This window comes from Nyctereutes procyonoides, unplaced genomic scaffold (assembly GCF_905146905.1).
Source record: "Nyctereutes procyonoides isolate TBG_1078 unplaced genomic scaffold, NYPRO_anot_genome, whole genome shotgun sequence".
In the NCBI taxonomy this organism is placed as follows: domain Eukaryota; kingdom Metazoa; phylum Chordata; class Mammalia; order Carnivora; family Canidae; genus Nyctereutes; species Nyctereutes procyonoides.
Window position 1 is genome coordinate 13,443,589 of NW_026575041.1, and position 25,016 is coordinate 13,468,604.

General features: G+C 39.4%; 2 protein-coding genes across 16 annotated transcripts; one reads left to right on the forward strand and one right to left on the reverse strand.

Annotated features, from left to right (window-relative positions):
• Positions 1–4,490: 4,490 nt before the first annotated feature.
• Positions 4,491–13,909, forward strand: TMEM126A (transmembrane protein 126A). Of its 5 annotated transcripts, none has more exons than XM_055320530.1 (5): positions 4,491–4,610; positions 7,108–7,238; positions 10,803–10,996; positions 12,911–13,025; positions 13,649–13,909. In XM_055320530.1, exons 2-5 carry the CDS (start codon positions 7,147–7,149, stop codon positions 13,839–13,841), a joined length of 594 nt encoding a protein of 197 aa, XP_055176505.1. In that variant the 5' UTR covers positions 4,491–4,610; positions 7,108–7,146; the 3' UTR covers positions 13,842–13,909. The 5 variants fall into 5 exon arrangements, with proteins under 5 accessions (XP_055176505.1, XP_055176504.1, XP_055176506.1 ...); XM_055320529.1 differs by having other exon boundaries at positions 4,555–4,689; XM_055320533.1 differs by lacking the exon at positions 4,491–4,610 and adding an exon at positions 9,339–9,394 and having other exon boundaries at positions 7,111–7,238.
• Positions 13,910–18,108: 4,199 nt separating this feature from the next.
• CREBZF (CREB/ATF bZIP transcription factor) lies at positions 18,109–23,632 on the reverse strand. Of its 11 annotated transcripts, none has more exons than XM_055320526.1 (4): positions 22,253–23,632; positions 21,967–22,044; positions 20,790–20,858; positions 18,109–19,004 (listed from the first exon to the last, which is right to left on the reverse strand). In XM_055320526.1, the coding sequence occupies exons 1-2, from the start codon at positions 23,371–23,373 to the stop codon at positions 22,029–22,031; spliced, it is 1,137 nt and encodes a 378-aa protein (XP_055176501.1). In that variant the 5' UTR covers positions 23,374–23,632; the 3' UTR covers positions 18,109–19,004; positions 20,790–20,858; positions 21,967–22,028. The 11 variants fall into 11 exon arrangements, with proteins under 11 accessions (XP_055176501.1, XP_055176499.1, XP_055176498.1 ...); XM_055320524.1 differs by having other exon boundaries at positions 18,109–20,164; XM_055320523.1 differs by adding an exon at positions 21,597–21,711 and having other exon boundaries at positions 18,109–20,858.
• Positions 23,633–25,016: the final 1,384 nt, after the last annotated feature.

Below are 25,016 nucleotides of genomic sequence, written 5' to 3' on the forward strand. Positions count from 1 at the left end.
AAAATATTTTTTGTTATTCTAAAAAAAAAGATACGGACAAAGGACTTGAATAGACATTTTTATACAGAATATACACAAATAGCCAAGAAGCACACAAAAAGATGCTCAACATCACTAATCATTAGGAATATGCAAATCAAAATCACTCAAAGACATCCTCTCATACCCACTGGGATGGCAACTATCAAAAGAACAGAAAATAAAGTGCTGGTGAGGAAATGGAGAAGTTGGAACACTTGTGCCCTGTAGTGTAAAATGGTGTAGCCATCATGGAAAATAGTATGGAGATTCCTCAAAAAAAGTAAAATAGAAATACCATATGATCCAACAATCTCACTTCTGGGTATATGTACCCAATAGCATTCAAAGGAGAGTCTTGAAATGATATTTGCACACCCATGTTCATTGCAGCATTACTCACAATAGCCAAGTGATAGAAGCAATCCAAATCTTCACGAATGAATAAATGGATAAAGAAAATGTGGTATTAAAAAAAAAGAAAGAAAGAAAAAGAAAATGTGGTATATACATATATGTTAGAATATTATGCATTCTTTAAAAAGCAGGAAATCTGGGGTGCCTGTGTGGCTCAGTCAGTTAAGTGTCTGCCTTCGGCTCAGGTCATGATCCCAGGGTCCTGGCCTCAGGTGGGGTTCCTTGCTCAGCAGGAAACCTACTTCTCCCCCTCCCTCTGCCTCTCCCCCTGTTTGTGCTCATGCGGTTTATCTCTCTCTCTCACTCTGTCAAATAAATGAAATCTTTTTTTTTAAAGGCAAGAAATCCTATAACATGCTATAAAATGGTTGAACATTTAAATAAGTCAGTCACAAAAGAACAAATAACGTATGATTCTACTCATACAAAGTGTCTAAAGTAGCCAAACCATAGAAGCAAGAAAGTAGAAAGGTGGTTACCAAAGGCTGGGGGGGTGCAGGAAGTAGAGAGGAGTAATTAGTATTTAATGTGTAAAGTTTCAATACTGCAAGAAGAAAAAAAAATACTGCAAAAAGAAAAGTTATAGATATCTGTTGCATAACACTATGAATATACTTAACATTACTGAACCATTCATTTAAAAATGGGACCGATGGGGATCCCTGGGTAGCTCAGCGGTTTGGCACCTGCCTTCAGGTCAGGGCATGGTCCTGGAGTCCCAGGATCGAGTCCACATCAGGCTCCCTGCATTGAGCCTGCTTCTCCCTCTGCCTGTGTCTCTGCACCCACACCCACCCACCCCCCGTCGTCTCTCATGAATAAATAAATAAATCTTTAAAAAATAAATAAAAGGGGGATCCCTGCGTGGCTCAGTGGTTTCGCGCCTGCCTTTGGCCCGGGGCGTAATCCTGGAGTCTCGGGATCGAGTCCCGCGTCGGGCTCCTGGCATGGAGCCTGCTTCTCCCTCTGCCTGTGTCTCTGCCTCTCTCTCTCTCTATGTCTATCATGAATAAAAAAAATAAATCTTTAAAAAAATAATAAATAAATAAATAATAAATAAAAATAAAAATGGGATCGAGCCTATATCAGGCTCCCTACAGGAAGTCTACTTCTCCCTCTGCCTATGTCTCTGCCTCTCTCTCTCTCTCTCTCTCTGTGACTATCATAAATAAATAAAATAAAATAAAAAATTAAAAAAAGCTTGCATTAAATATAAAGGCAGAAGTAGGTTAAAAATAAAAGTATGGGAAAAGCTATGTCATATTAATACTAATTTAAAAAAGCTATTGTAGGGATCCCTGGGTGGCGCAGAGGTTTAGCGCCTGCCTTTGGCCCGGGGCGCGATCCTGGAGACCCGGGATCGAATCCTACGTTGGGCTCCCGGTGCATGGAGCCTGCTTCTCCCTCTGCCTGTGTCTCTGCCTCTCTCTCTCTCTCTGTGTGTGACTATCATAAATAAAAATTTTAAAAAAAAGCTATTGTAGTGGTTATATTAATACCAGACAAACTAAATTGCAAAGCAAAAGATATTACCAAGAATTTAGATTATTTCATAATCACAGAGGTATCAGTTTATCCTAAGTGTTTATTCATTTCATGTGGAGCTTCAAAATAAATGAAGCAAGAGCTAATAAAATGAAAGGAGAAATATGGAAAATTTCCATAATAGCTGGAGATTTCAACAACCTCTCAGTAACTGATAAAACAAGTTGATAGCAATTCAGAAGGGATTAAAAAAAAAGTCTTAAAAAAAAGTCTTAAACAATGCTATCAACCAACTTGAGATACTGATGTTTCAGAACACTTGGCACAACAGCAGCAGCATATAAATTCATTTATATTGTACGTGGAGGGGATCGCTGGATGGCTCAGCAGTTTAGCGCCTGCCTTTGGCCCAGGTCCTGGAGACCCGGAATCGAGTCCCACATCGGGCTCCCTGCATGGAGCCTGCTTCTCCCTCTGCCTGTGTCTCTGCCTCTCTCTGTGTCTCTCATGAATAAATAAAATCTTAAAAAAAAAAATATATATATATATATATATAATACATGGAATCTCTGTCAACATGGACCAGAATCTGGGCTATAAATATCAATAAATTTTAAAGGATTCAAATCATACAAACTATATTCTGTGACTACAATGTAACTGAATTAGAAATCTGTTAACAGAAAGGTACCCAGAAAATTGGAGCTATTAGAAAATTAATACACTTCTTAAAAACTCACGGGACAAAGAAAAAAGCAAGAGAAACTAGAAAGTGTTTTGAACCAAATCCAAATAATAAACATTTAAAAATCTGTAGGACACAGTTAAAACCGTAGTTGGAGGGAAATTCATAGCACTAAACACATATTTTAAGGGAGGGGAAAGACCTCATATCAAACGACCTCAGCTTCTTCCTTAAGACATTACAAATAGGGACACCTGGGTGGTTCAGCAGTTGAGCATCTGCCTTTAGCTCAAGGCGTGGACCTGGCATCGGGTCTCCGCAGGGAGCCTGCTTCTCTGCCTAAGTCTGCCTCTGTCTGTATGTGTCTCCTGAATAAATAAATAATATCTTTAAAGAAAAAAAAGAAAGAAAGAAATTACAAATAGAGGAGCTACTTAAATCCCAGGCAGGAAAAAGAAAACAAATAATATAGGTCGGAGTAGAAAATAATCAAATTGAAGACAGAAAACAATTAAGAGGGGGAAAAAAAGCAATGAAAAAAAAAAAAAAAACCTTGCTTACTTGAAAAAATCAAACCATTAGCCGAACTGATCAGACACTAAAAAAGAGAAGATACATGACAGATATTAAGAGAGATGTGGCCTCATTACAGATTCTACAGGTTTTATATAGGCTAATAAGGAAATACCGTGAAAATCTTAAACTAATACTTTGAGAACTTAGATGAAACAGACATTTGTCTTGTGAAGAGCTGATTTTCATAAAATCTCAATATTCTAAATTGCTTTTATTATTTCAGGATGGCATGCTATAGACACTGTACAGTGAACATCTATAAATTCAAAATCAGCTTCAAATAACTAAAAATTAAATTGGAAAAAGCGTATGAAATGGAAACAAGTATTCACATGCGCAAACTGTCCCTGCATTTACCTGGGAAACGTTCCAGTTGGAGCACGGGCTGACTTTCTGCCTTGGAATCTGAGGCTGTTTTATACTGACAAGCGACGATTTGACACTGGCTACGTTCCTCACAGCCAGAGGGGTTTTGAGGGCTCCTCTGCTCACCTCGCCAATGAAAATTCCTCCTTTATCGTGAATAGCACTTTCTCCTTGGTAAAGCTCAGTGATCTCCAAGGCAACCTTGTTAGCGGCACTTTTAGGATCCTCACAACTTTACAAGACAAACAAGGAGAGTGTTATTTCCCCTCCTGTTTCATAGACGAGAAAAGAAGCTGTGGGGATGAGAACTGACGCTCGTTCCAAAACTTTGGTTCTCAACTGTTCTGATTTAGGAAGCCACTAACTCCCTCGCTCTCTTGTTTTTCTTTCACCACTTTCACCCAGCCCTGTTCCTATAAGCAGTGCTCTGCAGGCACGAGGGATCCTCAGAAAAAGCCCCTGCTTGCTCCTGAGGGCCTCAGATTGTGGCAGGATAATTCCCAGATTAAAACACAGCACGGGGAGCTTAAGGTGCATGGGAGAATAAAAACCTAGAACGCCACCTCAGCTCCAGGGACACCTGGGTGGCGCAGTGGCTGAGCACCTGCCTTGGGCTCAGGGGGCGACCCCACAGTCCTGGGATCGAGCCTGCTTCTCCCTCTGCCCCTCTCTGTCTCTCAGGAACAAATAAAAATCTTTTTTTTTTAATTTTTTTTTTTTTTTTTTTTACTTCTTTTTAACTGAGTATACCCATCCCGCGGCCAAGGGCCGTGCAGTTTCCAGAGACCCCACGCCCACACACGAGGTAGACTCCGCTGGCCAGAAGCTGAGGTAATGAGGTAGGTTTTCAGTGAAAGGAGCAGGAACCCCCAAATTTCCATTTCCACAGGCTCCGTCCCGGAAGGCGGGCATTGGTCGTGAGGCCTCCGCTCCGCGCCGACCGAAACCCCTCACTCCGCAGCCCAGGAAGTGGCGCCCGCGGCCCGCGGCATCCGGGGAGCCCGACCGGCCCGCGCGCGCCACCGAGTCACGTGCCCGCCAAAGATGGCTGCGCTCGGGCGAGGTGAGCGGAGGTTGGAGTGAGCCCCGAGCGGGCGGAGGAGGGCTGGCGGCGGCACCGACTGCCGAGAGGGAAGCCTAAGGTACTGGCATTCCGGGGGAAAGCGTGCAGAAGTGCCCGCATACCTGGAGAAGCACAGCGCGGTGACAGGCTGGTCGCCGGCAGTGCGGGACCGAGACCCCGGGACTGGGTCGGAAGTGGGGGAGGGGAGAGCGCACTACGGTCTCGTCGCTTCACGCCCTAGAAGATCCTACATTTACATTAAGCCAAGAGGAAAAACAAACGCCTGCGCTTGAATTTAACCCCGTTTTACTGCCAGTATCCAGGATGACCTTGGCCTAACTTAGTTTTCAGAGGACCCAGTTGACGCCTTGCCTGAGAGTTAACCTGAGGGACAAAGAGAGCCAATGCAAAAAAAAAGCCTTTGGAAATGTTTGTGGTATTTAGAGGTGGCATTGTCTTGGATTAGGATTTATTAATAAGAGACACGACATCTTACTGCAGGCTGCCATGTGAAACTTTTACTGAATTAGGAAGACTTAAAAACTACACCTTAGAAATGGCTAGTTCCTAGAACTTGGAACCTCACCAGTATGCAGAGCATAAAATATAAAACTAGTGATAACATTAGGCAGGACTTTCTGAGGAAATGCATACTGTACACACTTTGTCTGTGTGTACTGAATTTATGTATTTCTACACGCATTCCAAACAGAAACAGAATCATTCAAAGCTCCTGCAGGGGGCAGCAGATACTGTATCTCTCATAGTATTGTAACCAAAGATGATGAGACATTGTCACCTGCCCTGTTCTGGTTCCAATGTTTGAGAGCAATTTATTACCTCCAAACTAAAGCTTACTTTGCAGTTCCAGCTTTCTTCCACACTGTTCCTCTCTTCTAATTTGGTGAAAGTACCAGTGATAGCGCCTGCTCTTTTCTCTTCAAAGCTGCCACCATTGACTTTATTCCTATGTTAGTCTTTCTGGCGCTCTACCTTACTTCCTGGAAACGTGGACATAGGCCCTTTTTTGCTTGAAAAGTTGTTCTGTTATCTACCTTAGGAAAACCACTAAAAGGATGTACAGTGTGTGTGTGATGGGGGAAGAGCCATAGGATATAAACCTTATGAAATCTCACCAAGTTCTTATTGTTGCCCTTGGTTTATAGGTTCTCGTTTGTTGAGACGGTGAGTGGCGGCAAGACTGGAATTTACTCAGGACAGTAAAATAAAACCAAAATGCATTTTAAATCCTTCAAACCCTTACCACTCACCAAGATTATTATGCCAGTTTTCCTACTGGTCTTTCTTTTCTCTCCTACATTAAATCTATTTCCCAAAAGCACTGCTTATAGGAACAGAAGTCTGAGTCCCAGAACCTAGATGTAAATTTTTAAGTCTACATTGTATTTATTAAATCTAAGGTTATGAAATTTCAGTTCACTTAACATGTTCTAAATGATCTGGTACCCAGCAGTAAATCAGTGTCGTAAATTAATCTTGTAGCAAATGGATAACAAATCACGAAAATCTGATTTCATAAAACTATGTTGTATTCTGTCTAAACTTTTGCTTTTCTTAACTTTGCTACCCTGAAATCTTGCTTGATGAGCTAAATCTTCGGTTTAATACTCCCAATTCACCATCCCTCTACTCTGCATGCACTCCAACTAGTGCAAGGATCAAGGAACTCCCGTCCTTTTTGACAAAAACCGTATGTGTCCTGCAAAGTCTAAAATATTTATTATGTGTAGCCCTTTTGAAAAGTTTGCTAATTTCTACTTTAGGGCATACCTATAAGTGAAACTGGTAATGTTTCTTCTACCTATTAAATAATACCTAACTCTTTTTCCAAAGTAGTTGTACGCAAAATGAGTACCATGTACATGTCTACCAGCAGCTCATTGAGTTTGTTACCCCACATTTTTGCCAGTAACTGAAATTGTTAGGTTTTAATTTACCTAACCTGTCACGGTTTTTATTTTTTTTTTCCCCGATTATAATGAGGTTAAGCATATTTTCGTGTTTATTGGCTGTTTGCTTCCCTCTTTGTGAAAGTACCTGTTCAAACCTTTTGCCAGTTTTTCTATTGAGTTGTTTGCCTTTTTCTTGATGATGTGCATTTCTTCATTTTCTGGGTACTAACTGCTCCTTTGTCAGTTATATTGCAGACATCTTCTCCCACTCTGGCTTTATATAGATCTTTATATATATCCATTGATCAATATTAACTATTGACTAATATTAATACTAGTTTTATGTTCAGTGCTATTTGCAAATTAAGAAATATGTTTAAGGGTTATAAAGATATTCTTTATTTCCTAGAAGCTTTATGGGTTGTTTTGCATGTCTGGTTTCTATTTCACTTAGAATGTATTTGTTTGGTATGATGTGTATGCACTGATTTTTCAGATTATGAATCAAACTATAGCTAATTTTTAAATTAAATATTTATGGTATTTAAGCTTTTTATAAGCCATTTTGTTGTTTTTTTCTATAGATATATACTATTGAAAGATATTTTAATTTAAGGCTCAAGATGGAAAATCATGAACCACATGATACTGCCAAGGAAAACCTAATTTTCAATATCATAACCAGAAAAATTAGCCAACTCCCAGAAGCGGAAAGGTAAGATCCCTTCTTAGTTTAAAAATATTTTTTGCCAGGTGGATTTTCATAATTGGTTCATTATCTCACATTTATTTGGTTTAAATATAAACATAGGACATCAGAAAGAAACCGAGCTCTTTTTCTTGCCTTACTGAAAAAACCTGAGAGACCAAAAGAGACTAACTATTTTGCTTGTGGTCAAGGCTAGAATTGATATCTTTGGATTTAATTATATGATCATTCTCAGTTTTTTCCATTTGGCTTCGAATATTGTTAAATGTGAACATTTAGGGCAGCCCTGGTGGCGCAGCGGTTTAGCGCCGCCTGCAGCCCGGGGTGTGATCCTGGAGACCCAGGATCGAGTCCCGCATCGGGCTTCCTGCATGGAGCCTGCTTCTCCCTCTGCCTGTGTCTCTTGCCTCTCTCTTCGCTCTCTCTGAATTAATAAATAAATCTTTAAAAAAAAATGTGAACATTTATGAACTCATCTAAATAACAGACGTTTAAAATAGCTTCTAAATTGTCTTGTCAGTTCATTTCTATTATTACGTCTAACAGTCCAAGAGAGTGCCATATAACACACATAACTAGACAAGGAGTGCCAGAGAAATGGGATCATGGCTAAAGATGTCTATCATTAAATAAAAAAAAGCTATATAGGAATCATACTGATCTTTGAAGACAACATTGAGTAAACTATAGTGCACTTCCTTAGCAAGAAGGCTTCTCTGACTAGATTCCATTTAAAGAGAAATTATGAGGCCAAAAAGGATTTTAAAAAAAGAAGACAGCCTAGGGAGGGGTTTTGGGGACAGATCTAAGGCAGAGAGGATGGCATATGCCTCAGCCATAGGATAGCAAAGAGTTGATCATATCTGAGGAACCAGTGCTATGGAAGTACAGGGAAATAGGCATAAGGTTGAAGGAACAGGAAGAGTTTTAAGCAGGGAACGGTATGACCCAGCTAACATTTCTAGAGAACATTCCAGTTGCTTTTGGGAAATAGATTTAATGTAGGAGAGAAAAGAAAGACCAGTAGGAAAACTGGCATAATAATCTTGGTGAGTGGTAAGGGTTTGAAGGATTTAAAATGCATTTTGGTTTTATTTTACTGTCCTGAGTAAATTCCAGTCTTGCCGCCACTCACCGTCTCAACAAACGAGAACCTATAAACCAAGGGCAACAATAAGAACTTGGTGAGATTTCATAAGGTTTATATCCTATGGCTCTTCCCCCATCACACACACACTGTACATCCTTTTAGTGGTTTTCCTAAGGTAGATAACAGAACAACTTTTCAAGCAAAAAAGGGCCTATGTCCACGTTTCCAGGAAGTAAGGTAGAGCGCCAGAAAGACTAACATAGGAATAAAGTCAGTGGTGGCAGCTTTGAAGAGAAAAGAGCAGGCGCTATCACTGGTACTTTCACCAAATTAGAAGAGAGGAACAGTGTGGAAGAAAGCTGGAACTGCAAAGTAAGCTTTAGTTTGGAGGTAATAAATTGCTCTCAAACATTGGAACCAGAACAGGGCAGGTGACAATGTCTCATCATCTTTGCCTTATTCCCTCTTTTCCTCTGTTCCTATTTTCTTATATAATAGTTATTTGAAAAGTCCTCAGGTATATAAAACTATCAAAAAACCTCAGTTTCTGACCTACAAAGTAATTATATGTACTGTATATTTCATTGCCACTTAGAGTTCATGTTTCATTCATGTATCTATTTTATTTTTTAATTTTATTTATTTATTCATGAGAGAGAGAGAGGGAGAGGGAGAGAGGCAGAGACACAGGCAGAGGGAGCCTGACATGGGACTCCATCCTGGGTCTCCAGGATCACACCCTGGGCTGAATGCGGCACTAAACCTGAGCCACCCAGGCTGCCCTGTCCTAACTTTTTAAATATTATCTTGTGTACCCTAAGTTTTTAAACTACCTCTCTCTTGTACTTCCATTACCATTTCAGTAGATTCGTTATATCTCATGTTCACATGTCTTTCATCCTCCAATAATAAACTATAAAACACTCAAGGTAGAAAATAATTTTTGTAGAAAATAATTTTTTGTGACTTCAGTATCAAGTCTGCTGTATGTAGAAAATAATTTTTTGTGACTTCAGCATCAAGTCTGCTCAATGATTGAATGACAAGCACCATTATGATTGCAAAGTGACAGGTAAGGAAAATAATGCATTATAAAATATAGGAAACTCAGGAATTCCTAGAAAAGCTGTTTTAAGATGAGCGTTAACCATAAAGGTTAGGGGGGTATTGTGTGGCTAGTCTGGCTAAATAAGTAATGAAAAATTTAAGAGACTGATGCCTGTGTTGTAGATGGCAAGGCAGGTGGTAAAAAAAAGTTAAGTGGTAAGCTGAAGAGTTTGTGGAGTACAGTATCTAGCATTAAGTTTAGGTATCATTTCTTCTGAAAGAAAGCACAGAACATGCATTTTAAAACTCATACATAGGGATCCCTGCGTGGCGCAGCGGTTTAGCACCTGCCTTTGACCCAGGGCGCGATCCTGGAGACCCGGGATCGAATCCCACTTCGGGCTCCCAGTGCATGGAGCCTGCTTCTCCCTCTGCCTGTGTCTCTGCCTCTCTCTCTGTGTGTGTGACTATCATAAATAAATAAAAATTTAAAAAAAAAAAGAAACTCCTGTAGTTTTAAAAAAAATAAAAAAAAAAAACTCATACATACCTTGACTAAAAACCATACTACTTAGTAACTCAAACAGAAATTTATTCTTTATTTCTAAAGGTTGTAAAGTACCTAGCATATAGTATCCCGTAAATGCAAGTAACTCCTCCACTTCCCTGTCCTTGACTCTAATGCTTCAGGGTAAAGTGAAAGGAAACATAATTAGCTCCACCTTACTGAATGCCTTTTAGGTGTCAGGTGCTAATGAAACCAAAATGACTAGATCTTTGTATCCACTATCCTCAAGTTATTTACTTGAAGACTAGTGGGGAAGCCTGACATTATAAATCACTGATGATAAGATAGTACCACTTTATCATCTATTGTGCTAGAGAAGAAAGTATTGGGTATTGTGGGAATCCAAAGGAGAGGTATTCATGTAAGACTCTTTGAAGCTCTTCCCCATTACATAGTTGGGGGAAAATTTCTATACTAATCTTTTACAGAATCACAAAATACATTTAGCAAAATCTGAATGTATCACTCTATCCTGAAGTGTTGACCAAATTCAAAAGGTTTAAAATAAAAATTTGTATGTAAAACATTATTTTAGGGACGCCTGGGTGGCTCAGCGGTTGCGCGTCTGCCTTTGGCTCAGGGAGTGATCTCGTGGGATCCAGTCCCATATCAGGCTCCCTGTGGGGAGCCTGCTTCTCCCTCTGGCTGTGTCTCTGCCTTTCTCTGTGTCTTTCATGAATAAATAAATATTTAAAAAAAAAAAAACACTTTTTTTTTAAAGGTTTTCATTTTATGGGGCTATATATAAGGGATAAATGTTGTATCCTGTTATTCCTAAAGTCCTGTTAAGGCCTAATAACATACAATTGTTGGACAGTTCACAAAATATAGTACCCTCCCAAAATGTTTTTTTGTCGCCACTCAGGAATCTGTTTGAAAATGGATCAGCATATATTGGACTTAATGCTGCTCTCTGTGGTCTAATAGCAAACAGTCTTTTTCGACGCATCTTAAATGTGACACAGGCTCGTATAGCTGCTGGCTTACCAATGGCAGTGATCCCATTTTTGACGGCTCATGCATCTTACAAAGGTTTTGTAAGTTTACCTTTGAATACAGGTAAATTCTATTTCACTATCACTAGAATTTGTTTTGGTGTATATTATTTGCACCTTACACTAATCCTTCAATATTTACATCAGGTATCTAGCTATATGCCATATCATAGTCAGTGAATGGGTAAGGCTGAAATGTGCTAGCCTTTGTAAAGTGGCAGTTCATATTAGCAGTCTTCTCTACAAGTAAAATACACATACATGGCAATTCTAAATACCTACCTTTCCTAGAATACTTAAAGTAAGAAATATTTGCAGACTTTATATTTTTAAATGCTGACTGCCTTAGTTTTTTTAGAAAACGTATCGGGAAGTCCCTCAAGACAAAACACTTATGGTAGGGGTGCCTGGGTGGCTCAGTTGGTTAAGCTTCTACCTTTGGCTCAGGTCATGATCCTAGGGTTTCTGGGTTGGAGCCTGCTCAGCAGGGAAGCCTGCTTCTCCCTCTCCCTCTGCCCATGTGCTGTCACTCACTCTCTGTTGAATAAATAAATAAAATCTTTAAAAATATATGTAAGAGAAAAAGACTTTCATAGTAAATCTTTCAAAGCATTAGATATATACATATGAGAATTATCGAATATATGCAGATTTGATTTCCTTTTGATAGTTTTAATGTATGTGCTGAGTGCTCGGAGTATAGACATACCTTGGAGATACTGCAGATTTGCCAGACCACTGCAATACAGTGGATATTACAGTAAAGTCAAATGAATTTTTTTATGTCCCAGGGCATATAAAAGATTTTTATAATAAGCTATATCATCTGTTTAAAGGGTGTCTAGTATTATGTCTAAAAACCAATGTAAATACCTTAGAAAATATTGCTACAAAGTATTAACCATCACTTGAGCTTTCAGCATGTGGCAATCACTGATTACAGATCATGATAACAAATATAATAATAAAAAGGTCTGAAATATTATGAGAATTACCAAAATGTGACAGAGACACATTTGCCCAGAAATGGGCAAATGCTGCTGGGAATGGTGCCTACAGATTTGACTTAAAAGGGATTGCTACAAACCTTTAATTTAAAAAAAAAGCATTATCTGTGAAGGGCAATAAAGTGCAGCACAATAAAATGAGGCATGCCTGTAGCTAATTATGAACTTTTTTTTTATTGATTTCACATAAAAAATACTATTACCATAGGTGATGGTAAGATGGGAGACACTGTCCATTTAAATTCTCTTAAGTGCTGTTCCAAATTGGCTTAAACTGGAGGAATATTCTGCTTGAATCCCCATCATCTGTGTGGAAAGAATCTTTATGACCTAGGGCTATCTACCACCCAGTGAACTGAACAGACTGAGTAAAACATAAGTTACTAACTTAGCTTTCTTTTTTTAATATAGCTTACAATAATTTGGAAATGAAAAAAGAATTCTATAAAAAGTCACACTATATAATATAAAAAAAAAGAAGTACAAATTACTTTTTAAAACTTCCCATGGGTTAAAAGTTTCTTACAGACAGAAAAATATTAGCTCAGGTTTGCCAATACAAGTGCAGAAAGGTAGAAGCAGTACAGACTGAGATTAAAAATCCTCTATCAGTGGATCCCTGGGTGGCTCAGCGGTTTAGCGCCTGCCTTTGGCCCGGGGCATGATCCTGGAGTCCTGGGATCGAGTCTCACATCGGGTTCCCTGCATGGAGCCTGCTTCTCCCTCTGCCTGTGTCTCTGCCTCTCTCTCTCTCTGTGTATCTCATGAATAAATAAATAAAATCTTAAAAAAAAATCCTCTATCAGATATTCCTAGCTATTTTAGTTTGTCTGTACATATAATTATACCTTCCAACACACCTTAAGATTTGCATTTGCTGCCTAAAAATTGAGTATCTGTGACACATTTAAGATGACCTTGCATTCTTTAACCATGTTTGACTATCATTTCAGAACTGATTTATTTCCTAGGTGATTTGAATTGTGAAACCTGTACCATAACACGGAGTGGATTGGTTGGTCTGGTCTTTGGTGGTCTGTACCCTGTTTTCTTGGCTATACCTGTGAATGGTGGCCTAGCAGCCAGGTGAGATTCTTTTTTTACTTATAATCATCAAAAAACTTCAAATATAAATGATTACCTAGAAAATGTACAAATTAAAATAGATATAGTTTCTGCTTTTAAGGCAATGTTATTTTGACTTACTTTTTTTTTTATAAGTAATATTACTTCTCAAGAATTTGAAAACTGTTCTAGAAATTGATCCCATTTATACATACCTCTTGCATGTGTAGTTCAGGTTCTTAACCTTAACTTGTGTACTGAATGCCAACAACAAAGCTACAAACAGTACTGTGCCTAGCATGATAGCTAATTATATGCTCAGTGTTACAACTTTGAGTAATTCCACTAAAGGAAAATTCCCACAAAATGGCTGGCAATAAGCCAGTATAATTCAGTTATTTTCTGATGAACTCTTCTATCAAGCTATCAGCTGTATGAGCCTTCAGAGGTGAAGTGGAGGAGGAGACGAAAGAAAACAAGTACAGTTTTAAGGACCAATAGACATCAAAGAGAATAACTGAATTACCTTAATCTTTACCTAAGCTACTTTTATTTTAACACTTCTTGGATTAATATATATTGTACATAGGTTTGCTATTTGATAAAACTATCTTCTAGAGAACTGTCTCCATGTTTTCTTATAGGTATGAGTCAGCCCTGCTACCAGAGAAAGGAAACATCTTAACTTACTGGACTAGAATTTCTAAGCCTGTCTTTAGAAAGATGTTGTTTCCCATTTTACTCCAGACTGTGTTTGCAGCATACCTTGGATCTAGACAATATAAACTAATTATAAAGGCCCTTCAGTTACCTGAACCTGGTCTAGAAATTCAGTGACGGTTAAACAAATGTGTACACAAAAATAAAGTTGTAATGTGTGAATAAATGTCAAGTGTATGAATAAACACAGACTTGTAATCACCTGAGGTACAATTCTAGGACCTATAACATAAGGCTACATAGGGCAACAACAAAAGGCTGAATACTAGTAAGGGCTATTCCCCTTAAAAAAAGAATAGAACTTTTCTAGTTTGCCCAATATTCTCTTCTATTTTGTTTGCTCCATGCCTTTACATTAAGCACATTTTGGTCTGTAACACAGGAAAAATAACCATACAGCAGTTTTTACTAAAGACCTCATTAAGAACCCAAGCAGGAAGGGATGACTGGGTGGCTCAGTGGTTGAGCATCTGCCTTCAGCTCAGTGCATGACCCTGGGTCCTGGGATCAAGTCCCACATCAGGTTCCCTGCAGGGAGCCTGCTTTTCCCTCTATCTCTCTGTCTCTTATGAATAAATAAAATCTTAAAAAAAAAAAAAGAATCCAAGCAGGAGGAGGGGATGAGGATTAATTAGTTCACTACAGAAAATGTTCACTTTGTTTTCCCAAATCATTCTTTCCATAGGTATTATTAATCCATAGACATTTAGAATATATTTAACCTTCCTCACAGGAATCAATTCCAGTAGTCTTGAAAGGTGGTAGGCTCAGCTAGAGCCGATATATTGATATAGCTAATACAGTGATATAATGATATAGTTACACACTTGTCTCTGGAAAGCTATATTCTTGGAAGATTGAGGCAAATTCTACCTTTGAAGCTTCCATCTAGTGTGGGATAGTTCTTTGCGATGACATACCCAGGCCTCTTCTTTTCAGCTGTGTGAGGTTAAGCAAGTTAACCTCTCTGGTCCTTAGTTTCATCAGTAACCTCACTCAAGATTGGTATTATATAGTATATAGGAGCTAACACAGCACTTGACCTTAAGTGGTAGCACTTAAATGGTAGCTATACTCTTTCCTATTGGTTTTGTTTTCTGAAATAGCCTAGTCTAATATTCCTCATTTCCTAAGATCATTTAAATTTTTTTTTTAATTTTTTTTTTTAATTTTTATTTATTTATGATAGTCACACACAGAGAGAGAGGCAGAGACACAGGCAGAGGGAGAAGCAGGCTCCATGCACTGGGAGCCCGATGTGGGATTCGATCCCGGGTCTCCAGGATTGCGCCCTGGGCCAAAGGCAGGCGCCAAACCGCTGCGCCACCCAGGGATCCCCGATCATTTAAATTTTTGAAGTGACCTTTGGTGTTCCCCTTTGTAAAACTTTTCATCTCAGTTTTTTAAACCATTTTCATGTGACAGCATCTAAAATCAGCACTGTCCAAAGAACTTTGTGATGGTGGAAATGTTTTATACATGACTTAAAATGTTAGCTACTAGCCATATGTGGCCACTGAGCACCTGAAATGTAACTAGTGCAACTGAATAACTAAATCTTTTTTTAATTTAAATTTTTTCGCCACATGTAGCTAATGCCTACAGTACAGAACAGTATAGATCTAGACCAGCACTTTCTTATAAGCCAGTCATATAAAATAAAATAAGTGCCATCCCAGATCATATTCACAAGCATCTTAAATTACTCCTTTCAAATATAGTGACCTGTTAAATAATCTTACGCTACTTAACCGTGTGACAGAAGAATTTAATTTAGTTCATCACATAGAAAAGGTAGTCTCACGAGTGAAATACGCTTTCAGGGTCTCTTCAAAAAGAAAGCAGTACAGCTAAAGATTTTAAAATTTAAATGAAATTAACAAAATACATTTTAAGTTTTCCAGAAAGCAAAGCTGATAATTCAACAAGTGCCTTAAAATGTATTCCCTGGCAAATTTATATATGAAATATTCCCAATTATGAGGCAAAAAAAAAAAAATCTATTTTTTTTGCTTTGAATATTCTCTATGTTAGAGAATTAGGGGTGATTTTTCTTTTTGTTTTGATTCCTTTCTGGATTTTGTTTTCTATACCGAATATGCTTTACTTAAAGGTCTGACTCAAAATTACACACCTCTACCTACCTACATACTATCATTTTTATTTAAAGGAGAGTTCTACTTACCACAACAGAGAAAAAAATGAATTAAAAGTAATTCCTGACTTCAAAAATAAGAAACCCAAATTACTAAATTAGACTCCAGAGAATAGTGCAATCAACTTGGATAATTCAAAAGCCACTGATGTAACTAAATTGGTAGTTCAGTAAAAACTGTTTTCTTAAAAAATAAAATAAAAACTGTTTTCTTATCCTGACACATTCCTAGCATAATGCCATCAATATACAGAAGAGTTTGCAATGGTTTCTATAACCAAAAAAGATTCCTTTCTAGCATCTGTCCTCTACCATATATTTTTTATTTAAATCATCTTTTCAATTAGTAAAAATGGGCAACAGAAGCAGAAGACTGTATTATTTTACATCTACTGCTACAAATCTACTCTACCAAAATTTTTGGTTGGGGGCAGGTAAATACATGTAAACTTGCTGTGACTGCATTACAATTTAGGGAACAGTCATTTGTACCTAAGACCTAAAGAACACTACCTCAGTCAGGAAGACAGTTTTTAATAGTTCAGTCATAGTAAACTATTTAAATCTGTCTTTCACAATTTACATGGTGTAGTTAATCTGGCTTAAAGAAAGAGGACTCCTATTATATTGTACTTCAGATAATATAATTTGTAAAACCCCAAAGTATAGAACATGAAGAGCCAGAGGGGTCTAGGAATTAAACTCAGTGTGTGTGTGTGTGTGTGTGTGTGTGTGTGTGTGTGTGTGTGTGTGTGTAGCAAAGGTGTAAAATTCAGCGACATGGTATAAAGAAAAGTTGGGCCACCAATAAAAATCAAATCTACATATTAAGACAACACAATTTCTCAAAACACCATTAAAGATTACATTTTTAGATTGAAAATTAAGCAAAATAATTTTCAACAAAAATAATTTTGGGTCAACAAAACTACAAAAATCATTAGGTCCAATATAAACAGGTTTCTTTTTAAAAAGTGGGGAAAATGGTTCTAAGAAAGAAATCCTGAATATACAAACTGGGAAAAGTAAAAAAAGGAATAAAAACACTGTATCAATAACCAAAGCAATGAAAAAGGCAAAGAAAGGCAAGTTCATAAGCAACTTTCTATTAATCTGTATATTTTTAAAATCAATTTTCCCTAACATTCATGATTTATATTCCTAATGATACTTTCTGAATAAAATTTATTTCTGCACTTCAAAACTGAAAGTAGGGATCCCTGGGTGGCGCAGCGGTTTGGCGCCTGCCTTTGGCCCGGGTCGCGATCCTGGAGACCTGGGATTGAATCCCACGTCGGGCTCCCGGTGCATGGAGCCTGCTTCTCCCTCTGCCTGTGTCTCTGCCTCTCTGTCTCTCTCTGTGTGACTATCATGAATAAATAAATAAAATCTTTAAAAAAAAAAAAAAAAAACAAAGTAAATGACCATTTGTTGTAGTCTAGGTCAGAGCTAAAGGCTGTATATTACATAAGACAACAGTAGGTGACTGCTGGAGAGGATTGAGATATTCAAGGTCAAATATGTGAAAAATACGGTGCTGGCCACACAAAACATTCTACAAGTTTCTACGGAAGACCTCCCCTTTCTGATGTATAGCTTAGATGGGAACTACCTGGTTTCTGAAGAAAAAGCTGCAGAACTAAATACAGAAATAAAACATTTGGGAGGGTCTCAAAACTCTGTATTGATAATGAGTGTGGGGAAAACAACACTTGAAAGTATTTTACTGCCTCTTCAACTTTCAAGAATCATCAGGTTATTTAGCTTAAAAAAATGTGACTAAATCAGTGAGACCTTAAACTGGAACATCAAAATGCTGACCTACATGATCACATATTTTTAAAGCTAATTCTTATTAGCAGTGAATTATCCACTCTATCAAAGAAGTGATTATCTCCAGCTACTGTTAATGCAAAATCTTTGTAGAATTATAACCAATAGGAGCATTCATCAATCAAGGGTAAACCACTCTTTGCTGCCTTGCATCACAGGCACTGAATGTACTTAGATTGCAAGATACAGAGTAGATTTAATAAAAGTTTTGTGTAATAGCATACAATAACCAAACTATATAGTTATGATAAATCATTCTGGGCCTGTCTCCTATCCCTCCCACCCCTCTAACCTGTACACTTCCCAATGAGTCAGTAAGATAAAATGACTCCGTCTAGACCAAATGAAAGAATGTATTAACATAATCCAATGAAAATGAAATAAAACAATCCAGAGTTGAGTGTTTTTTCACACTTGTAATAAGCTGGAAAAGTGTTTCAATTAAGTAAAACAACGATATAATGCAAAAAAAACAAAAAAAACCTTCCATCGTCCAGAATACTAAAGCCCTTACATACGACTAGAGACATTTTAATATATAACAGTAGAAACTAGGATACCATTCATTAGAAACCTCAAAATAGTCAAGAAAGTGTCAAGTACTCAGAGAAAACTCAAGAAGCCAAAATCTCAGAATGCAAACATCCTCTTAACCCTAAATTGCAATTAACTACTCACATAGTTAATCATAATATTTTCAAAGATACACAAGACAAATCAATGCATCTACTCTTTATAGTTAAGGACTTTACATTAACTTTTATATTCTACTCAGCAAGGTCTGCCTATACTCCAGATTAGCTCTCAAGTTCCAGGAAATAAATACAAACTCATGATAAGCTTTGTGATCCCTGATGGCCTGTTTATGTAATTCTACTCCACTAAATGTAATTCCATAGAATGTGTTCTTGATAATGTAAAGAATCTAATATTCCTTGATGATATACTATAATTCTCTTCTCCAATGGTTACAATTTTTAAAAGGTATGCAAAGAACTGAGTATCACTCCCATGAAAGACAAAAAAAAAAAAAAGTATAATTTTGTTCCAAAATTAACTTAGTCTCATGTATTTCTATTAAGTCTTTCAAGGATTCCAGAGAATCTTTTCATATCTCCATTTCTGGAAAGTGAAATCAGTATAGAAGTAATTTGGGAACTTGAAAATGGCATTCATTTTTTTCAGCAGATGCCAAATTTTTGACCGACATGGCTCCCACAATTACTTTGTTACCATCAGTCCAGTCAGTTAACAGGTTGTAGGAAAAGATTCTTTTTGCAGACACTGCTAAGCTGTTTAAAGAGAAGAGAGAGAGATTAATTTAGTGATTACAAAATGCACAAATATTTAAAATCTTTCGAACACTTTTTGTTGGATTATATCAGAGGTGTGACTACATTTTAACAAACGTGGACTTTTTAGTTAGGACTGGTCAAGAAAGTGCAGAAACAGTAAGTCAATATGATAGAAATAGAAGGTCAATATGATGTGTTAGTTCAATTAATGTATGAATTCCTGTCACCATCAGAAGACAAATATCAAAACACTACCTCTTTACACTAATTCTGTATCATTTTGCCAAAGAGGCAATTAGGGAAGAAGGGAAAAAAAAAAAAAAGGTTCCCCAAATACTAAGTTGTTTTCAACCTCTAAAGTAGAGCCAAACCTTAAAATTTCAAAACAATCCACATTATATGCCAAAAAATCTCCTTTATCCAACTATTAATCATTCAGAACACAATTTTCTAAAAATAGTAAGACAACAATTTCATATTAATCATAACTTTTTAATTAACAAGTAGTGAATAGGACACTTTAAGATATTGTTTACTACATACTGAAATAAACAGATCTGTTGTAAATTCAGAAACCCAAACATTTACAGTAAAATGTGCTTACACATAAATATGATCAAATTTATTTAAAGCCCCTGTTAGATAGGTCCTAAATACATGCAATACCATGTAAAAACAAGACCATGAAGTTGATGTAAAAAATGACAAAAATCACTAAGTCACCAAAATTAGGAAGAAAAAAAAAAAGAATGAAATGGAAACTAAGAAAAGACAGTTAAAACATAAGAAGCCTAACAAAAAGCAGCTTTAAAAATAGGCGATACTAATCTCCATTTTCAAAAGTTCTTAATCAAGTATTTCCAAAAACTGCCATTTATAAAATGACATCCTAAAAATCTACGCTTGGAATTTTCAAAGCATCCCATTTCAGAAAGCTTTGATTACTGTTTCTCCCCAGCCCGAACTTCAAATGATGCAGGAAAAGCACTGACATTAGAAGAAAATATTCCAAGGGAATGGTATTTTAGAAAAACACACTTACTGCTTCCAGAACCTTTTAAGACCCACAGTCAGCATTAACAACAATCATTTTTCCTATTTTCATCCATTATTTTCCAATGTCATGTTAGAGATGAATAAATTCTTTGAGCCCATAACTGAAAGATCAACAAACCTGGTTTTATTATGACACCGTATTTTTGTCATTGGTACTGCACAAAATTATATACAAAGAAATATATACAAAATGTTCAAGTATTAATTAAATTTCAATTCAAGGCTTCTGTTTCAAAAAGCTACATTTAACATATTCCATAGATAGCACAAATTAGTCATTTCAAATAATTTTTCCAACTACTTTTGGTTTTTTTATATATATGTATATATATATATATATAATTCAGTAGGCACTAAAAATCCATGCAGCTGCATTGTGAGGGGCTTGCTCCTGCACTTAGGAATAAGCAGGTTCATCACTCCAGGCTGTGAATTTGGTACTACCCATTCATGCTCAAGTGCAGATGATTTTACAAAATATGCTGTAATGCACTGGAAACCAGAGACCAAAGTTAGGTCTCAAATCATGTTATCTAGCAACAAAACATTTACAGTTCTGCAAGAACAAGGATTCCATTTTTATAACCAAATAACAACAAAATAAAACATGTGTAAGATAACTTACATCTTTGGACTGCTGGAAAATACTTTTTAATTATGAACATTTTAAAATAAAAGACAGCAGAAGCCCTGATATTACCTCTTTTTCCTCATTTCTTATACTACCTTTTAAAATAAAGCAGGAAATGTGGCCAGCAGCTGGTCCCGTCTCTTCTGCCCCAACAGCTGTATCCACTTTAGCACAAAGAAAAACAAGGATGCTAAATATGTATATACTTGATCAAACAGTGATGTTTCACAAAGAATTTCTTAATGCCTCTTACACTGAAGGACACCGTAACTCAATCTATACAACTGGACAATGGATAATACAGTACTTCAAGGGAAGAATATGTCCCATCTTTGGAAAGTGTCGATCGTGTCCTTAAGTTAGCCAGAACCAGCCAATTTAAAAAAATTATTTTTAAAAAGGACAAAAACCTTGAAATAAGGAGAGTAGTAAGATTCTTTGTGAAGCCTCACTTTACATGTTTTCATTCACATTTCACAAACCTTCAATTTATCTAATCATACATAAATTTAACCTAAAATTTTAATACAACAAAAGTAAAGGTGTTCAACAATTTATTTATAGTCAGTGATAGGGTAATCACTGTGCTGGTCCTCAAAGAAACATTTCATTAACCACTCTTATTCCTCCTTCAATTAATTGACACAGAGATGCATGTTAATTTCCAACTTTTTAAATGGTGAGATTAAAATCTTCTCATCTGAATAGATTGCATTTCTAGGTCTCCTACTGAAAACTAAAAGGCATACCCAAATAGTTAAGGTATTTCCGTCATCTTCAGCAAAGTTAACTATCACATTTGTGCAAGCCCCAAATACTTATTGTCAACCTCTAAAAAGTTGCTCTAAAATTGGAATTCCAACTTGCACCTTGTACAACTCGGAACTTCCATTCAACTTCACCTGTTTCACTGTCTCCAAACTGTATCTCTATTAGCAGCTTTCAGTGTACAGTTGGAACCGATGTCATCCAAGGCCATGTCCACACTGGGGACAGAAGAGCTAGGTACACGCAAGTCTGAACAAGGGGACACATTAACAGCTATTTCAACCAGAAGAAGCATCTTAAATACATTACTGACCAGCACAAGTCTGTTTCCAGGGTGGACAGGGCCCAAATTAGACTTCCCCTCCCACCTTCCAAAAAAGAAAAAAGAAAATAAAAAACCCACACACACACACACACACAGACACACACACAAATTGAGATGTTGCCCATTAAAGTAGACTAAGCAGCAGAGCATGAGCGTTACGTGAAGAGATGGATCCTTACCAGGTTGTGAGGCGGGAACGACTGTTCTGTAACCCCTACAACGGAGCCTGGCAGGAAGGAAATCACCTAAAAAAGAAACTGTCAGAGAGATTTAATAGTCACATGTTATCATTAGGAGTTGGTTACAGTGTCACATTCATGCTTTTAGCTAAACACTTAAAGATTCAATATTACTTTTTCCTCCTCTGAAATGTGTCCAGTGAAGATGTCCCACTAAGGTGTTTTACATGGTGTAAGGGAGTTGAAAGGGGTAAACGCGGATAAAGAGCAGATTACTTGACCCTACATTTTAAGAGAAGACGACGCCTTCCGGGCGCACGCCGAGCAGAACTCCACCGACACCTTATCCTTGTCCACATGAAGACACACTCCTCCCGCCGAGTCGTCCTCTTCCAGCAGGTCCTGCTGCTGCTGCTGCTGCTGCTGCTGCTGCTGCTGCTGCTGCTTTCCCACGGGCAGAGCGTAGTCATGGTCACCGGCGGGCGAGTCTCTGAAGAGCGAGGTGGTCAGCCGCAGTCCCACGCCGCTCAGCCGGCTCAGCAGGCGAGCCAGTCCCGTCTCGTTGGCCAGGACGGCCCGTAGGTAGCGACTCTCCTCCTGCAGTGCCTGCACGCGCTTGCCCAGCTCCCGATTCTCGGCCCGCAGCTCCTGGTTCTCGGCTGCCAGACCGCGGACTCGGCTCTCCAGCCCCATCACGTACTCCTTCTTCTTCAGCCGATTGAGACGGGCAGCCGCCGCCGCCGCCTTCCGGGGACTCTTTGTCGCCGCCTGGTTGCTGTCGTTGCCGCCACTGCCGCCGCCTCCTCCTGGGGACTTTCTCCGCCTCTTTTCGCCGCTGCCACTGTCACTGCCGCCGCTGCAGCCTCCGATGCCGTTTAACAGCCTCTGCAGCAGGTCAGAGAAGCGCTGCATCTCGGCGGCCGCGGCCTCGTCATCGTCGTCCCCTCTCCACAGGCCGCCGCTATCGGAGCCTCCGCCGGACGAGGAGAGGGGCCCGGGCGAGCTGAGCCCGGGCTCCAGGTGCCAGTCCGGTTGCCGGGGGTCCAGCAGATCTGCCAGTTCCAGCCCGGACAGAAAGTCCATGTCCTCCGACTCCTCCCCGGGGGCGCCGGCGATCGCCTCCTCCTCCATCTCCTCGGGCGAGGGCGCGCGCACGGCCACGCCGCCGCGGCCCCCCCTCCCGGCCTCAGAGTCGCCCTCGTCGCCCCGCGGCTGCCTGCGGCCGGGAGATCCGGCCGCCGCCGCCGCCGCCGTCTCTTCCTCCTCCTCCGCCGCCGCCGCCGCCGCCGCCGCCGCCCGGGTCAGGTCCGGGGGCAGCAAGCAAGTGGCGGCCGGAGCCGGGCTCTCGCTGCGGGTTGGGGAGTCGCTGCCCGAGGCCGCCAGCAGCTTGGTCAGGCTGTGCCTCATGGGGCCCAGCGGCGGGCCCACGTAGGCCCCGGCCCCTCAGACCGGGCCTCGCGGGCCCCAGGACCCCAGACCCCAGCGCGCGGGGCCCGGGAGCTGGCCAGAGCGCAACGGAGGGGAAGGGCCGAGTCGCCTCCCGCCCCACTTGGCCGGTCGACCCCCCGCGCCGGGGCGGGGGGAGGGATGGGAGACCGAAGCGGCGCGGCCCCGCGATGACTCGACCGCGCCACCCAGACAACGGCCTGGCCGGAAGTCAGTCGATCTCACCCCAGCCCCTCCCACGGCGTTTCGCGCGCCACTGGGCTCTAGTATCGCGAGAGTTCAGTGAGGTCTACGGTGGGAGTAGTTGCAGAATTTCGGTGATGTCATGGTCCGCACGCGGCAAAAATAACAACAAATCCCGAGTTTACTGATAAGTGGTCTGCTCTCTCCGCCCTCGCTTCTCAAGCCTCCCTATTCAAACTTCCACTTCCAGTGAAACCACTCTCGCACAGACTTGGGCTTCTCAACCCCAGATTTATGCATCACCTTAAAGCTATCCTGCATTTCCCTGGAATTTCAAGACTGGTGATCAGACACCGCTTGAAATGGCTCCTTTCCCTTCCATTTGTAATACAAGAGCCTTTCGCTCAAACACAGAGTAGTGGGGGGGGGGGAAGAGGTAAATGAGTCATTCATACGTGATTGGATTTTTTTTTCAAGTTTTTATTATAATAATTAAAATGTCTAAGCCATTTCTATGCATTTTCTTTTTTTTTAATTTTTTTTTATTTATTTACGATAGTCACAGAGAGAGAGAGAGAGAGAGAGAGAGAGAGAGAGAGAGAGAGAGAGGCAGAGACACAGGCAGAGGGAGAAGCAGGCTCCATGCACCGGGAGCCCGACGTGGGACTCGATCCCGGGTCTCCGGGATCGCGCCCTGGGCCAAAGGCAGGCGCTAAACCGCTGCGCCACCCAGGGATCCCTCTATGCATTTTCTAAACAAACAAAAAGGTTTTGTCCTTGTCTGTAAAAAGATTGCAACCCCATTTCCTGTGTGTGTTCTGTAGTGGGCGTGAATGTGAGCATGTGTGGGTTCACGTGTGTGTCAGTGTTTCTGTACTATCACTACCTCACGGTTTTAGTGATGGTTGTACTGCTGGTTGTGTTAACAGAGGACGTCTTGTTGAGTGAATCGTGTGTGTGATTTTTTTCCTGTTTGTTTTATCCGGGGGGTTCATGAAAATGACAGATTTTTTTTTTTCCTGAAAAGGACTACTACCAGTTTCCAAATAGAGTATTTTCTGGTTTTTCCTGAATGAGCCTGATTTTGTTGCTGTTTTTCATCTATCTGGTTAAAAACAGTACTCTGAAAATCCCTGTGGTGGGGTTCAACAGCCCTCTTGCATTCTTTTCTCTGTTGTGTTGGCAATTTTATGAATGTGCTTAGTTTTGATAACCACAGGTTTTTAAATGTTTTTGTGTTTACATTTTATATTTTACTTATTCTGGTCAGTGTTTCAGGATCATATTTCCTTTGACATCGACTTTACTTGAAATCAAAACAAATTCTAGTTTTAAAAGTAGATGTTGAAATGGGCTACATTACAGAGGCAAACTCTTCTCATTAGAACACTAAGGTTTCAACTAAATTTCTTCCAAGTTCT